Below are 15,812 nucleotides of genomic sequence, written 5' to 3'. Positions count from 1 at the left end.
CTGAAAGTGAGGTTTGAGCTTTATGGAGAAATGTAATGAATTATTTCTATCTTCTTCATTTCTTGGCAAACCAATAAAACGCACCTAAGAGAGTGTTCTGAGGACAGGAGTTTGAGAGTGCTTATCTAGACACTCTGGTTCCCGGCCTCAGCCTAAGAATCAACTGGTAACTTCTTTAAAAACTGGCAGGCATCCCAGAGCACCCCAAGCATCACACAGGAGATCAGGGGACCTCGAGAGCCTGTTCCAGATCAATCCAAGGTCACCTGCTATTCATGGGGTGACCTAATAGGAGAAGGAGCTTTTGTCTAGTGCTGTCCCTGACTGCACTTCAGACAAGGGGGGGCTCCCCTTCACTTTGGCTTTCCAGCGTCAGAGCCCTAAACAGTGTGAGGGCTTATTCCCAGATTTAAGTAATCTCAAAGCCTGATGAACAGAGAACCCAACAAATGGCAGTCTGAACAGAGTTCCCTAGAAAATAGAAGCCTGCAGTCTGTGAGTCAGCATCATCATAGCCACTCCTTTGATTCTGGACACAGAAGCAGGGAGGGTGGAAAGGTAACACTTTCACTTCAGCCCTCACGCCAACATGAAGCGTTTCACCTGCCAGTACAGTGTTGACAGCTGACTTTTCACGACAGAAAAGCATGACTATGTATGCATGCATGTATGCATGTGTGTAGTTATTTTTTTGTAAAGCTTCTGATTTATAATCACACTCCAGCCAAACCATCTATTCCTGAATCTTGTAAATGATCTTGCAAATTACAGCTGAGAGGAGAAAGCACACTGGCTCCCTTCAAACAGCAGCAGCAGCCGGGGGGAACAGCAAGGGTTTCCGAAAGGATTTATGCTTCCTTCAGTGGCACTTAGGGGAAACATGGATTAAATACTTTTTGTAACTAGCAGCTCTACTTATCGGGGAACTTTGAGGCCGTGTGGTTTCTGACACAGCTACGTGAGCCATTTCCACGTGGCAAAGTCCACTGAGAGAAAGACCGGAGATAATTTTATCCTTCCAATAGCTATAATTTTATATTGGTAAATCAAGCATAAAGTTGGCAGTTGAAATGCTTCCAGGAGCCTTTGTTTAGCAACCTTTATTTGCCTATATATTATCTCAGACGCTAGCTTTTCTAACTGCCACCGTTCTGTGACCTCGAGTTCTGTCTGTCATGTTTCTGTTATGTCCTCGGAATGGGCTGTCACTGAGTGCTTGTTGGGTCCTGCTAGAAACGGCACGACCGTGTGCGCCTTAGCCTGACAAAAGTATCCCTGGACTTAGGCGACATGATGAGATGCCTTTGCCCGAGGAGACCCTTCTTTGCCTCTCAGTAACGTCCAGTGTTTGTCTTTTTAATCCAGGCATCATATCAACGTTTCTTCATGTCCACCCTTTCGGAGCCAACATAGAGTACCTCTGGTCATACATGCAGCAGCTGGACTCCAAGGTAACTTCTCGAGGGGACTTGCATTGCTGAAATCTAACGTGTTGATTACTGGTTGCGGGGCTGTGGCCGCAGTAGGACACGCTGGTATGTGAGGTGAATCACTCTTCTCCTTTGCAAGGACTTGGTTTGGGGCAGAGAGTTGTCTTCCTTTCAATTTTGCTTTTATAGAGAGAAGAGCAGTTATCTGGAATGACCATGACTTTTTCAGCAGATGCCAAATTACTTGAAAAAGCATATGTGGGATTTAAAAGTACAGGTTTGTCTGAAAGTCCCCAAAACAAGGGGAAAAAGCAGGTCAGGGTAGCTAATGGGGCATTATCCTTAGACCATATTCTCACAGAATTCTATGTTAAGGACTCCACACAACAGAGGGAAAAACTATTAATAGTTGTTTTCAGCATTATTCTCAAAATGAGTAAAATGACTCTTCAGCCCAGCCGGTGTGGCTCAGTGGATTGAATCGTCCCGGTTCGATTCCCAGTCAAGGCACATGCCCGGGGTGTGGGCTGCAGGAGGCAGCTGATCGATGTTTCTCTCTCATGTTGATGTTTCCCTCTCTCTCTTCCTTCCTCTCTCTCTCTAAAAAGCATATTGAAGAAATTATTTAAAAAGCCCTGCTGGTTTGGCTCAGCAGTTAGAGCGTCGTTGATCTGCAGACCGATGAGTCGCAGGTTCGATTCCAGTCAAGGGCATGTATCTTGGTTGCAGTTCGTCCCCGGCCCTGCTCGAGGTCATGCGGGAGGCAAATAGTTGATGTGTCCCTCTCACGATGGTCTCTCTCTCTCTCTCTCTCTCTACCCCCCTTCCTTTCACTCTATGAGAAAAAAAAATTATTAAAAAAACAAAAAGACTATTAAGTCAGCTTTGCCCCTCAAGGGCCACTCCCAGAGTCAGGATCTCAGTCCTCATTTCTCCGTGGCTGTTTTCCCATTTGCAAATTAAGCCATACCCCTGGCCCACTGCAGCGCCTGTGGGCGCCAAGCGAGGGGCAGAAGGGCCCAAGTTCTGTATGGATCTCCAGTGGACAGTGATGTCCTAACCGGTCCTGCCTGCAGGAGCCCTGGGGGGCCATGGACATGGAATGGAACTGAGAAGCCAGGCCTGCCCCTGAGGACCTTGATAAATTGTCCTGCTGGGAGGAAAGTGGACGTAAGCAGCTCCTCCCATGGAGCCCAGCAAAGTGCATGGGATCTGCAGGGCCAGAGCACAGCGGGCAGGGCATGACCCTGAAATACACGCACAGAAGTCATTCTAAATTTTCAGTGGTCAGAATCAATTAAATTACCACACTGTGTTCTTATTTTGATTCAAGTCATTTTACCAATTCACCGTCCCACAACTGCTTGACCTTTCTAACAGGGCTTATACTTCCCCTGTGAGAGAAGTCAGTCATCTGGAAGCAAAAGTTTTTTCAGCCACAGAGATTCTTGCCCTTTGATTCTTTCACAGCTGGTGATAGGCCAGACCCCACCAGAGAGAGGGCAATGAGGGGACTGTAGGTCCTTGAAGTTCAGAGTCTCAATATTGTCTTCGCTGCGGGCTCCCCTCCGTGGATAGGGAGGTGATAGAAAATGCTCGTTTTAACTCACACGAAATGAGAAGGCAGAGCTATAGATGCCATTTTGTTGAAAGAAAGCTTTGCCGGGCTCCTTTTGGCTTGTTGGTTGCCTTCCCTCACCAGTACCTTAGTGTCTGCTCTCCTTCGCCTGGAGGAGCCAGAGCTGCCTGCAGGAAGCTGTCTGACCTGGCAGAAGCCCTCAGGACTCCCTTCCTATTGTTGCCATTATCTTCCCTTGAATTGTGGACGTTTCTCCACCCCCCACCCCAGGTGGAAATCCTAACTGGGAACCTGTGTGGAGAACCTGTGTTTCAGTATGAGCTGAAACGGCCAAAGAATCCACTTGTTGATCTGAGACTTCCAGGGCTGTCTCCCCTGCCCCGCAGGGCGGGTTGGCGGTCTGTGCGTCTATGAACCGTGTGTGCGTGTGAGTTGTCGCACGAGCGTGTGCGAGCGCATGGAAAATCACCTGGGGGTGATAAGTGATGACGTATTTTGGTGGAGCGGAAGCTCTTGTTCTGTTCGTGCCCTCGGTGCAGAGTGTCCATCAGCTGTTCGCTCAGGTGAGGCTGGTGCGTGTCCCTCTGACATCTCTGAGAATTCATGGACCTGGTCTCTGGGCACTAGACAGCGGGCCTTTCCAGAAGGGATTCGGCCAAGGGGGTTCCACTTCATCTCAGACTGCCACTTTTATTATCGAGGATGACGAAGCAGATATTTTCCTCAGAGAGGAAATGCACAGGCTCTGCCCCGACAGCACTCCACCTCCTGAATGAAATGCTCGGGAGGACTGTCAGATTTTCCCTCATGCCCGAGGTAAAGAATATATCGAAAAAGGGCTCTGACTTCAAAACTCCTGGGTGCTAGGGATTGGACGAAATATTCTTTCTATCCCAGTGAAGCTGAGAAGATATTGACTTCTTAATCCAGAGAGCAAATTATTGCTGAATACTGTAATCCCATATCCTCGGGGCTTTACGCAGAGAACAAAGCAATGAAAGGCGCCTCTGAGTCGCCACCAGGACCTTGTCCCTGCATCGGCTGCGAGGGGGCGCCTCATCCCGGCTGCAGCCAGCAGTGGGTGCCCCGGCTCAGTGCAGCGGCTGGTGCCCCTGCTCCCGGTGGGTGCCCAGGCTCAGTGCAGTGGCCAGTGCGCCTGATCCTGGTGGGTGCCCAGGCTCAGTGCAGCGGCCGGTGCACATGCTCCCGGTGGGTGCCCTGGCTCAGTGCAGGGCCCGTGCGCCTGATCCCGGTGGGTGCCCAGGCTCAGTGCAGGGCCCGTGCGCCTGCTCCCAGTGGGTGCCCTGGCTCAGTGCAGCGGCCAGTGCGCCTGCTCCCGGTGGGTGCCCAGGCTCAGTGCAGCGGCCAGTGCGCCTGCTCCCGGTGGGTGCCCAGGCTCAGTGCAGCGGCCAGTGCGCCTGATCCCGGTGGGTGCCCTGGCTCAGTGCAGCGGCCAGTGCGCCTGATCCCGGTGGGTGCCCAGGCTCAGTGCAGCGGCCAGTGCGCCTGATCCCGGTGGGTGCCCAGGCTCAGTGCAGCGGCCAGTGCGCCTGATCCCGGTGGGTGCCCAGGCTCAGTGCAGCGGCTGGTGCCCCTGCTCCCAGTGGGTGCCCTGGCTCAGTGCAGGGCCCGTGCGCCTGCTCCCGGTGGGTGCCCTGGCTCAGTGCAGGGCCCGTGCGCCTGCTCCCGGTGGGTGCCCTGGCTCAGTGCAGGGCCCGTGCGCCTGCTCCCGGTGGGTGCCCCGGCTCAGTGCAGCGGCCGGTGCGCCTGCTCCCGGTTCATCGGCACCAACGGCATGTCTCAGGGTCCCTCCCCGAAAGGTTTGGTCAGTGTTGCATTTAGGCAGTGGTTTCCTTCCAGGGGTCAGTGGAGTGCTGATTCCAACAGGACACCTTTTTTTAAAATTCCACTTAGAACAACACAATTTTCTAACATCAGGCAACATCACCATCACCACAAATGCTGTAAAAGGACATTTAGATTCCGCCTCAGTCCGGCCTGCAGCGAAGCTGTTCTCACTCGGCTGTCCCCAGAGGCCACATGTGGGGATACGAATGACCAGAAATGGAAGGACAGGCAGGAATCCACTTAAATTCTCCTGGGCATGTACACTACACAGGGCCCCCTAGAACGGTACAGCCCAATAATAGACCATTTTCTAGTTAAATGTTATTCCTGTTCCTGATCATGATAATTGCGTATCTTTCTCTTCTCAGCCTCTTCTAAGCCACTCCCTCTCATTCACTCAGCTCTCTCCTATCAAAAATATATGACCACGTCGAAAAGATTCATTCATAGGAAGACAGGGCAAGGGCGGTGGGGGTCATGGCTCCCTGAAGCTGTGCTGAGAAAAAATCATGCCCTGGGTACAGGCGGGTAAACTCCATCTTGAAAATGGTTGTCGATCAATACATAGACTCTCCCAGAACCCTTCAAGCCCATTCCCCAATCCTGAGGACCACAAAGTCAAGCATTAGCAGGTGAATATTCCTATCTTGGTGTCAGTAGGACAGATCCCCGTGCCCTTCCCCCGATGTGTGTGTTCTTTCGGAGACTAAGACCCAGTCCTCCAGTGTGTCTGGCTGCTCTCGCTACATACCCATACCCGCAGCCTCTTCCCAAGGCCCACGGAGGGGAAGCTTTCATTCTGCAAACCAGACTTGATACACTGTAGCTGCAGATGCTGGAGGATTTAGACAGGCCCAGCATTTGGGCCTGGTACCACTGTGTGGCGATGGCTCGGTGCTCATGGGCACGTGCGCATTGCCCGCCGCAGGGTCAGACTGTTTGCATTTCTGTACTGAAAGCACACCTCTGGAGACACAGCATTAAAATACCTTGTCGGTTCCAAGGAGATTCAGATGGGCCTTCGTTGAAGAGCATTCTTTCCCAGACGATAGCTAGACAGTAAGGGTAGACAAAATGATCCTAGTAGTGTTTGCAAGATTGCCCACCTGAATAATCTTTAATATTATGTACATTCTGGTGTTCTCCTAAATAACCACCTGTCACAGTATTTAATGACTGAATGAGTTTTCTGTTGCTTAGACAGGCTATAATAAATGTTTTTTCAGATATCACAGCACCTCTGGAAAGCATATGACATATGAAGTATTGGAGGTAACAATACTTTTATTTGGCTGCATAAAGTATGAAAAGATAGTTGCTCACCTACAGCAAGATACATTGACAAGGTTGCCAGGGACCCAGTGAATGCTCAGGTTGATCACTGCTTTGCACATCCTCAGCACCGTCCTAGGGACCAAGAAGAGCAGAATGGTCAGAGAACCCTGCTCTCAGAGAGCTTGGGGTCTTTGAGGAAATGGTATAACACCTATAAGCCATCTTGAGAATCAGACATGAGCCAGTGACGCGCGACGTTGGGGAGTGTTCAGTGAAAGGGGAGTGAGAGAAGGGTGCCCCGGCTAAGACTGCTATGGAGATACCTTTGCATCCATGCTTGTTCTTGCGGCTTCCCCTGGGGTACCTGCTCTCTCCTGGCCACCTTTCTTCCCTGTCTCCTCTTCTCCCCTTCCTTTCTTCCTTCTCTCACTTTCCACCCAGGTCTTTTCTCCTTCTATTTATCATCTTCCTTTCCTTTTCCTTTCCTCCTCCCTGTCCTGTCCTTCTCTGTTCTCTGTTCCTCATTCCTCACTCTTTCCGTGTTCCCACACACTCCCTCCCTGTCGGCCCCTCCCTGCGTTTCTCTGTGCAGCCGACTGCAGCGGGGTGTCCGTGTGCTGAGCCATGCTTGCCCAGGGACAGGGACACTGCAGTCAAGGCTAACAGTCAGTCTGTCCTGCGGAAGGAAGCCTGGTTTTGCAACCAGCTCCTCTGACTACCAGCCCTGACAGAGCCTATGCCGGTGTCACCGGTGCCTCAGACGGAACCTCCGTCCTCGGCTGACATGGGACATGGAGCCACACATCCTTATAATAAAATGGGCTCATGTCTGCTTGTGTCGATTTACATGTGTGCTGGGAAGCCTGCCAGGGAGGCAGTGGGCTTAGGCTAGAGTCCACAAATCAGAAAATAATTCAAGCAGATCTTACAAATTACTTCTGTGGCATCACCAACCATGCGAACCCCTTTGACACATGGGGCCTCTATTCCTTCTTATCTTTTTTTAAAATGAGAGCAAATCATCTTTTCTAAAATGAAAAGCGTTAGACTTGGAAATTTTTAAACAAAATAGGGATGGGGGGACCCACTGACCACATCAAAGGCTGACAACATACAGACCACCAGTCTCTTGGAGCACAAGCCAGCTGGGTGAGAGGGTGACAAACACTGTAGGACAGTCTCCCACACCAAACACATACGTGTGGGGAGAGGCGGTCTCATAGTCAGGCACCCGTGGCTCATGCGTACATATTGCCACACGGGCCCTGGCTGGTTTGGCTCAGCGGTTAGAGCGTCGGCCTGTGGTCCAGAGAGACCTGGGTTCGGTTCCCGCTAAGGGCACGTACTTCGGTTGCAGTTTGTCCCCGGCCCTGGTCGGTTGTGCGGGTGGCAGCCACTCGATGTGTCTCTTCACATCGATGTTTCTCTCTCTCTCTCTTCCTCTCTCTCCCTCCCGCTCTATCTGAACAAAAAATGGAAAAATGTCCTCGGGTGAGGATAAAAAAAACAAACAAACAAACAAACAAAACATATTGCCACACGGTATGTGGTGCTCCTTGTGGCATCCTTGCGAGAGGGTGCACAGCGTGTAAGAGCCAGGCTGGGCCCTGCACCCAGTCCTCCGCTCACCAGCTGGGCGAGCAGCCCGGACCCCGGTCCCATCGAGACAAACGGAGCACAGAGAGAACCCCGGATCTCCAAGGGGATCCAGGGAAGGGAATCCTGCATGACTGGGGAGGAACTGGGTACATTCACACTGGGCGTGGCCAGGGAGGTCGGGGTGCCTTGTGTTATGTGACCACACCATGACTCTCTGTTCTCAACACCATGAAACTACCGGTAGGATGATAAAGGGTACTGTGGAGGCAAAATTATACATTATTTACAAGGAAGAGAAGAAAATGGAAATAAAATAAGTGAAGATATTTATAAAGTAAAAACTATTTGGCCATAACGTAAAAAAGGACAAATTGGATTTTCTTTTGAATTTGTCTTGAAAATCCAAAATGGAATATGTCACAAAGGTTATTGCGTCAGGATATGGAAGAGGTTTAAAAACCATTAACCGATTATGAAAGCAGTTTCTCCTTGATCTTTCCTCTGGCATTACTCTCGAATTTAGCTGAAAGCCTTATTAAATCACATATTAGCTAGGCTTTCATTCGAGGTGGCCTGTTCTGTAACTGTGACACGTCCCTGTCCACATTATTTACATCTTTATGGCTGAATCAGGCTATTACCTTGCACTACGAACAGCACCTTAGAATTCACTATTTTTCAGGAAACGAATTTCCTTTATATTAATTTCTGACTGTGTCAAAATACCTTCTCAAACTAAGTATTCACAAGCATTTCAAATCCCAGTTCTGCTACGTCTTAGCTGTGTATCCTTGGACAACTTACTCAACATCTCTGTGCCTGAGTTTTACCCTCTCTACTAAATGACAATATATAGACAGCATTCGGAACAGTATCTGGCACACAATAAATGCTAAGTGCTGGCTGCCATTTGTTTTGTGCTTTAAAGTACTCAAAAGGCCTATTACATCCTCTCAGTTTAAAATGTTTGCCCCAACCCTGGGGGGGCAGATGAATCTGGATGGCTTGTCCAAAGATGGGAGCTTACCACAGGGTGGGGCCAGCACTCACATCCAAGTCCTCAGAGCTCTCAGTGAACTTCCTTCCCATTCCCTTGTCTTGCAAACGAGAAAACACCCAAAGAGATAAAGTGATTTAGACAAGGTGGTGAAGCTGGCTAATGGTTGTGCCGTGAGTGGGATCCAAACCTTTTACCTCTACATTTCTTTCTTCCAGCAAGTGAGGGTTCGCTTGTCTGACGAGCGTTCTGATGAGACAGTGCACATGAAGGACTTGCTCTGTGCCTTGTCACAGGGAGGGCTCGGGGGGTGGCAGCTACCTCTCTTCTGCTGCCCTTGAGGTTGAAGTTAGTTAGGCTCAGGTCACGAAACCATGGAAAACAAGATGTCCCATGATCTGCTTGCTGTTTTGGTGATTCCTGTGGGGTTTACTAGCATATGAATTTGTACAAGCTGGTTGAGTTGGGCATTTTCCATTTCTTGCTGTTGATGTTGAAATCACTCTGAAGCATTCATCACGGAGATCCTGTCTTCCCGCACACGGACCCTTCCCCAGTGGTCCATATCCAGGAGCAGAGAGGCAGTGACCACGAGGATTACTTCTGGTTCTCCCTCCAAGCCCCCACTCCCTGTGATGACTGGCATCAGCGGATAAGAACCAGGCCAGGGCATCTAGATCTGCGCCCCAGTCCACACGTACTGAGTTACCCTGTACTCGGTACCTAATCTCTGGATCTCAGTTTCCTACTTTGCAAATGATTCCCTCTCTTGCGAGAGTGTGGTAAGATTAAAGAAAGTATCATCAGAAGAGTCTGGCAAGGGAAGGGTCCTGGGTGACAGCGCTGACACTTCTACACCAGCTGCAGGGCCGCGCTGCCTGACCCGCGAGCCCAGCTGGCCTCCCACGTGGATGTCATCTTCGGATCGGATCGTCACTTTATCCTCAAGATCAGCTTTTTCTTCCTTCCTAATGAGCAGCACAGGCTTCTTTCCAGCTTTTCTAAGGGAGTGATAGTGATGCCGGTAGCAAGCTCATGATGGCCCGAGAGTGTCTGCCTGGTCTGAGGAGGGACTGCCAGTCCGGGGCTGCCCTCCTACAGAAGGAAGGGAGCTTGTTTGGAGGACAACTGGGCCTCGTAGAGCTGAAGGAAAGCTGCCTTCTGGACCCACTGAGCATGGGTCTGACGACACGGACGTCCTTCCTTTGGCCTGTGGGCACAGTCCTTGACCCACCTGCCACAGAAGGTCTGATACAAGAGTGTTACATCTATCAGCATTGATATCTATATGGTATACAGAGATATTTGTACTTGTGCTAGGCCCTGTGCTACCTTTTACATATAATTCTCTCAATAACACTGGGAGCGATACTGTTATTTCTGTTATGCACATGAAGAAACCGAAAATTACTGATATTCAATGACGGGCCCAGAGCCACTGTTTGCTTGAGGATTAGCCCAGACTAAAATCGAGGCCTGTCTGATTTAAGTCCCCATTCTTACCCCAAACATGCCTGAACATAAGCATGACCTGGGGTGATTGTTAAAAATAGATTATCTGGGCTACTCTCCAAGATCAGCTAAATCAGAATCTCCAGAGAAGGGGCCGGAGAACTTGTTTTTTTAACAATTACCCCAGGTGCTCAATGTTTTAAAGAACAGCTACACCCCCGATTCTTCACCTGCAGCTGTGACAATCCTGCAGAGACTTAAAGTACACCAGTGCTCTGGTCCCAACCTACACACAGTAGGTGAGTCCCCAAGTCTGTCCGTCATAAAACAGGCCCACGGTTGACTCCCATGTCCCAGCTGCAGGATGGAGACTGGTCTCGCAGGAGGACTGTGGGAATGAAGGACACTGGTGAGGGCGCTTTGCATAGTGTCATTGAGTTAGGCTTTCAAATCCCCCGCAAGCCTTTTAATCATCAGCTTAGTAGCCTTTTGTGGGCCGATCTGAGAATCTAATAATCCATTTAACATGATGTTATGGGAAAATGCATTCAGAATTCAAAATAACGCACACAAAAATTTTAGAATACAATTGGTTTCAACTTTCCAGACTGCCTGTACTTCAAGGTTTATATTATAGGCCCAGGAACATTGAATACATTACGTGAAATCTTTTTCATGGGAATATTACGTGAGCGGTTGATTTGACTTCCTGGTCCATTTGGTCTCCCTTTAAAATTAGTCTTAATATTGTTAAATGGAAAGTGTAGACTCTAAAATGGCAGCTGTATGGTAATTCTACCATAGCAGATAATAATAGGGCTGATTCACTGAACATGTCTGTGTGCCCCAATCTGTGCTAAACCAGTGGTCATTGCACATCCTTCCGAAATGTTGTGACTCCCACTTGCTGAGGCCTAGAAGGACTGAATGTCTTGGTAGGGGCCACTTAGTTCCGAGCCATAGCAGATACAGATTCACACAGAAATATCACACCCCGACCCCAGGGGCTGGCCTTGCCAGGTGAGATCCCCATGCACATGCCCGAAGCAGGAAGGGACACAGGAAAACAGGAGCCAACAGCTGTGTTACAGCAGGATTGGGGTTCACGTGCTCTCCATTTAAGACAAGATGAATTACTGGTATCAAAATTATGAAATTTAAAAAATTGGGAGAAGAGCCCTGGCCAGTTTGGCTCAGCGGTTAGAGCGTCGGCCTGCGGTCCGGAGAGACCCGGGTTCGGTTCCCACTAAGGGCACGTACTTCGGTTGCAGTTTGTCCCCGGCCCTGGTTGGTCGTGCGGGTGGCAGCCACTCGATGTGTCCCTTCACGTCGATGTTTCTCTCTCTCTCTCCCTTCCTCTCTCTCCCTCCCACTCAATCTGTAAAAAAAAAAAAAAAAAAAAAAAATTGGGAGAAGAAAAAAATTGAATTGAAAAAAACCTACCTGGATTTTATGAGTAGATACACAACTTTTATCACCGTAGGTTTGGGGTTACAGTTCTATTTCTAACCCTTGGTTGTCTTCTGGTGCCGGTGACCGAGCAAGGCTGAGAAACAGGTCAGAGTGGCCCTCGCTGAGGTCAGGGGCGCTGCCCTGTGGGGGGCGGGCTGAGGGCACCAGTCGCTCTGCGGGGGGTTGGTGCTGCTCCCTGAGCTCTCTGCACCCCATCCCGTCCCTTTCACATGGAGGGGGGCTGTGCGGGCCTGGCGCAGGGTAGCCATCGCAGGCGGCAGCCTGGAACTCTGCCCCGCGGCCCGTGCCCACGCCAGCAGCCGCCTGCGATCCAGGCAGAACCTAGGCGGGCGGGCGCTTTCCTGGAGCTCCCTCCCCGGACGGCACCTGCCCACCGCACAGAGACCCCTGCTGCTCGTCCCCAGAAGGCCGGCCTGGCCCTGGCCACCTGCACACGGCCCTCTCCTAACGCTGCCTTTCCTCCTTCCCGACAGATATCTGCCAGCGAGATCGAGATGCTCCTGATGAGGCTGCCTCGCATGTTCAAGCAGGAGTTCACGGGCGTGGGGGCGACGCTGGAGAAAAGGTGGAAGTTGTGTGCCTTTGAAGGGATTAAAACTACCTAACTGTGAAACACAAGGCTCTCTGGACGTGAGACTGCCCGAACCCTGGAGCGAGAGCAGAGGGGTGGGGTGTCGAGCGGCCTGGCGACACGGGCCTGACCTGTGGCCTCGTGGCGTCTCCTGTGAGTGGCCATGTGGTTGTGTGTTCCCTACGCGAACGAGCTTCACGCTGTGCCAGATCGTGTCCTCCGAAAACCACACCCTCACTCCACGGTCATGATGATGGCGACCTCTTCAAACCTGCCATGATTGAGAATAGCTCACCCAGCAAAATATTTAAAGTTAATGATGGTGTAGCGATGGTTGTTGCTAGGCTACAGAGTTGTATATGTAATATATAGCTGAAATTCTCCTAAAAGTCTGTTTTAGCAAAAAAAGAGAGAGAAGAAAGAAAGAAAAGAAAAGAAAAGAAAAGAAAAGAAAGAAAGAAAGAAAGAAAGAAAGAAAGAAAGAAAGAAAGAAAGAAAGAAAGAGAGAGAGAGGAAAGGTAACTTACAGTGAGGAAAAATCATACCAAAAGAAAACTTGAAAATGTGTCTGAACAGTTATTGTATTTTGTAAATTAAGTTATATGCTATTCCAGGGACTTTTGCCTTATTGCAGAGGCAGAAAATGTGATTGGACTCCTTGGGAATGCTTTATCAAGAATATTATTTTTCTAATGTAACAATTCTCCATTATACGTTCTTTTAACATGGACTGCATAACAATTTTCATAAAATGTAAGTAACGAAACAACTAGTGCTACTGTCTTGTACTTGGTATGTAATATTCAGGTTTATGCATCAAAATAAACATTCAGTAAATATTCCTGTTACAAATTTTATAGCAAAGATATTAATTTTTTTCAATAAATATGACTTCCACCATATTGGTTTTGAAAGTTATTCTTTGTTACATTTTAATTCTTCTGTGAGAAATGTTCACAGTATTCAGTCCCACTTCATATCCTATCATTTAAAAGGATTTAATGCATGAGTGACATTAAGAGACAAAACAGTATTTAAAACTGGAATATATAAAAATTGTGAAGTAGGAAGTACTAAAAAAAGGAAATCATACATTAGAGTAGATATTGTTTGAAAATACCAAGAAATAACACCCATATACAGTCAACATAAAATTTACCTTTGTTTGGTATATTATGGGCAGGTACTAATCAATTAGTTAATTGTATTAATTCCTGGATTGATTTATTTGATGTTTGCTGGAAAACATACAAATAAGAAAAGGAATTAAAGCATTCATACTTGGATCAAAAATATAAACAGAATTTGGTCTTCCCGTCTTTCTTGTAATTACAAGTAAATAGAGCTTTAAATTGTATCTCCTTCATGTTTTCTTACATAAAAATCACCAAAAAGACAAGTATTCAAGATATTAATTTTAAATAAAACATTTTTTAGGAAGATAGCTGAACAGGATCTCTGAAATTGTAAAAAGATATTTATAATTTCCTATTGGACATTATTGTCCCCAGGATCTTTTTATTGAGCCCTGACAAATTAAGGTACTTATTGGTACCCCCCATAAATACCTGCGCATAGTTATGTTCAGGGTCAGTGCTAATGCTGTGTATATGGAGGTGAATAAGGAAAGACGCTCTCCTTAATGAGCTAGAACTCAATGAGAAAAAGACATTTTCCTCAAAGCTCCTATGTGATGTGAGCCAGGTGACCGGAACGATGTGATAAGGGTGCTATCAGATTCAAACTAAGTGACAATATCCTGTCAAATGTTGAAACACCAGAGGCCTTTTGATCACGATCTGCCGATGCCCACTACCACCATCACGCTAACACATTCTGCTCTACATCAGGAGACACAAATTAAGGATACAATAGTCAGAAAGGAGATGACCTCCTATACAGATATTATTACAAAGTAGAAAACCTAAGAGGGTCCCCTGAAATGTAATTAGAAGAAAAGGCTAGTTACAAAGACTTCAAGTCTAGTAGGACCACAAGGTACCACCATCTAGACTAGTGGTTCTCAACCTTCCTAATGCCGCGACCCTTTAATACAGTTCCTCATGTTGTGGTGACCTCCAGCCATAACATTATTTTTGTTGCTACTTTAACTGTAATTTTGCTACTGTTAATGTCTTAGGCAACCCCTGTGAAACCCCCAAAGATTGAGAACCGCTGCTCTACACTATTTCTAATCAAAGCATGAGAGATGTTTTCAAATTCGCATTCCATACTTTCAAGTACGGCTGGTGGTCCCTTTAGCAGAAGGATTGACTGCACAGGGTAAAACCCTAACTCAGAGCTCTGATTAGGAGAAGGAATTGGAGGGACCTTATATTAGATCTGACAAGACACTATTTTCTAAATATGTGTCTACACAGCCCTGCATGGCAACTAAGAGGGATGAAATGGTTAACACAGCTTTCAAAATGTTTGAGGAATTCCCAGAGGTAGGTGTCTGCAGTAGAAAACTGTTTCGGCTATGATATTTTTATTTTTATTTATACTTGAAACTAATTATATTAATTATCTAGAAATAATTAAATATTTTAACTTCAAGTATGTAAATGACTTATTTTTGCAAAAAAAAAAAAAAAAAAAAAACCTTCTAAATTCTTCCACCAACCTTTGGGTTCAGCTGGGACATTGGAAACACCTGGGGGAGGAGCTAACAGTATCTCAGAGGGCCATCTGGAATCTACATAAGTCTGTCACCCCGTCCTCTCCAGTCCTCAGAATAACCCTATATAAAGATACTACTACTGTCCTCATTTGTCACACAAGGGAAAGGAAGCTCAGAAGCTCTAAGTAAGTTGGCCAAGTCTGCATAGTTAGTTTTGAATGCAGAATTTGAACCCAGGGTTGACTGACTCCACAATATGTGCTCTTGTTCACTATGTCATGCTTCTGGTTCAGTGTATGCCCACCCCTCCATGAGCCCAATGCCCACTGGTGCCTTTGGATCGCCGCTTCTATTCTCCTCTCTTCTCCACCATCCCTTGTAAGTGGGCAGAGATGTGGAGACGCTCCGTCTTTCTCTCCTAGTCTACACAGTCACAGATCATCGTTCTCGGATTCCGGGCATAGGCAGAACGTGAAAGGCTTGGAGGCCCTTGTGGTCTGGCCCCAGCGGGCCTTTTCACTGCTTGCCTGAGAAGGACTGATACTCTCTGCCTTTCTGCTTTTGCGCATATATCTCTATCCAGATGAAACGAACTTACGTCTAGTTAGCACAGTTCTACACAGCCCGAAGAGGGAAATGCAAAGAGCACTCCCGACCAGCCCCACCCATGAAGTTTCCTCCACCTCCCAGAAGTCTTTCTGCCTGTGCACAGCCATCCCACGCTGTTTCTGCAGGGCATGCTGGCCAGCTGTCCTGCCTCATCTCCCTATTAAATTACATACTCTAAGGGATCTGAGCATGTTTCACTAACTGAATTATTTCTGAAAGTGGTTTTGCTTATAAATATTTTAAAAAGTAGGACAGAGAATTAACCAAGATGTTTTTCTGACTCAAGGGATGAGTTTGCTTATACATAAGGGGGGAAAAAAATAAAAATATTTGAAAAGGTCATAAATATTTTACAT

At 47.8% G+C, this 15,812-nt stretch overlaps 1 protein-coding gene across 1 annotated transcript in view; it reads left to right on the top strand.

Moving 5' to 3' along the window:
* Positions 1-12,274, top strand: part of ENOX1 (ecto-NOX disulfide-thiol exchanger 1) — a 318,289-nt gene extending 306,015 nt beyond the window's left edge. The window contains exons 15-16 of the mRNA XM_036250067.1: positions 1,366-1,451; positions 12,127-12,274. Coding sequence (XP_036105960.1) covers positions 1,366-1,451; positions 12,127-12,258 — 218 coding nt within the window. The 3' untranslated portion in view covers positions 12,259-12,274. The remainder of the gene's footprint in view (positions 1-1,365; positions 1,452-12,126) is intronic.
* Positions 12,275-15,812: the final 3,538 nt, after the last annotated feature.

Source organism: Molossus molossus, unplaced genomic scaffold (assembly GCF_014108415.1).
Source record: "Molossus molossus isolate mMolMol1 unplaced genomic scaffold, mMolMol1.p scaffold_m16_p_9, whole genome shotgun sequence".
Lineage (NCBI taxonomy): Eukaryota > Metazoa > Chordata > Mammalia > Chiroptera > Molossidae > Molossus > Molossus molossus.
This window is presented reverse-complemented; position numbering and strand designations above follow the sequence as displayed.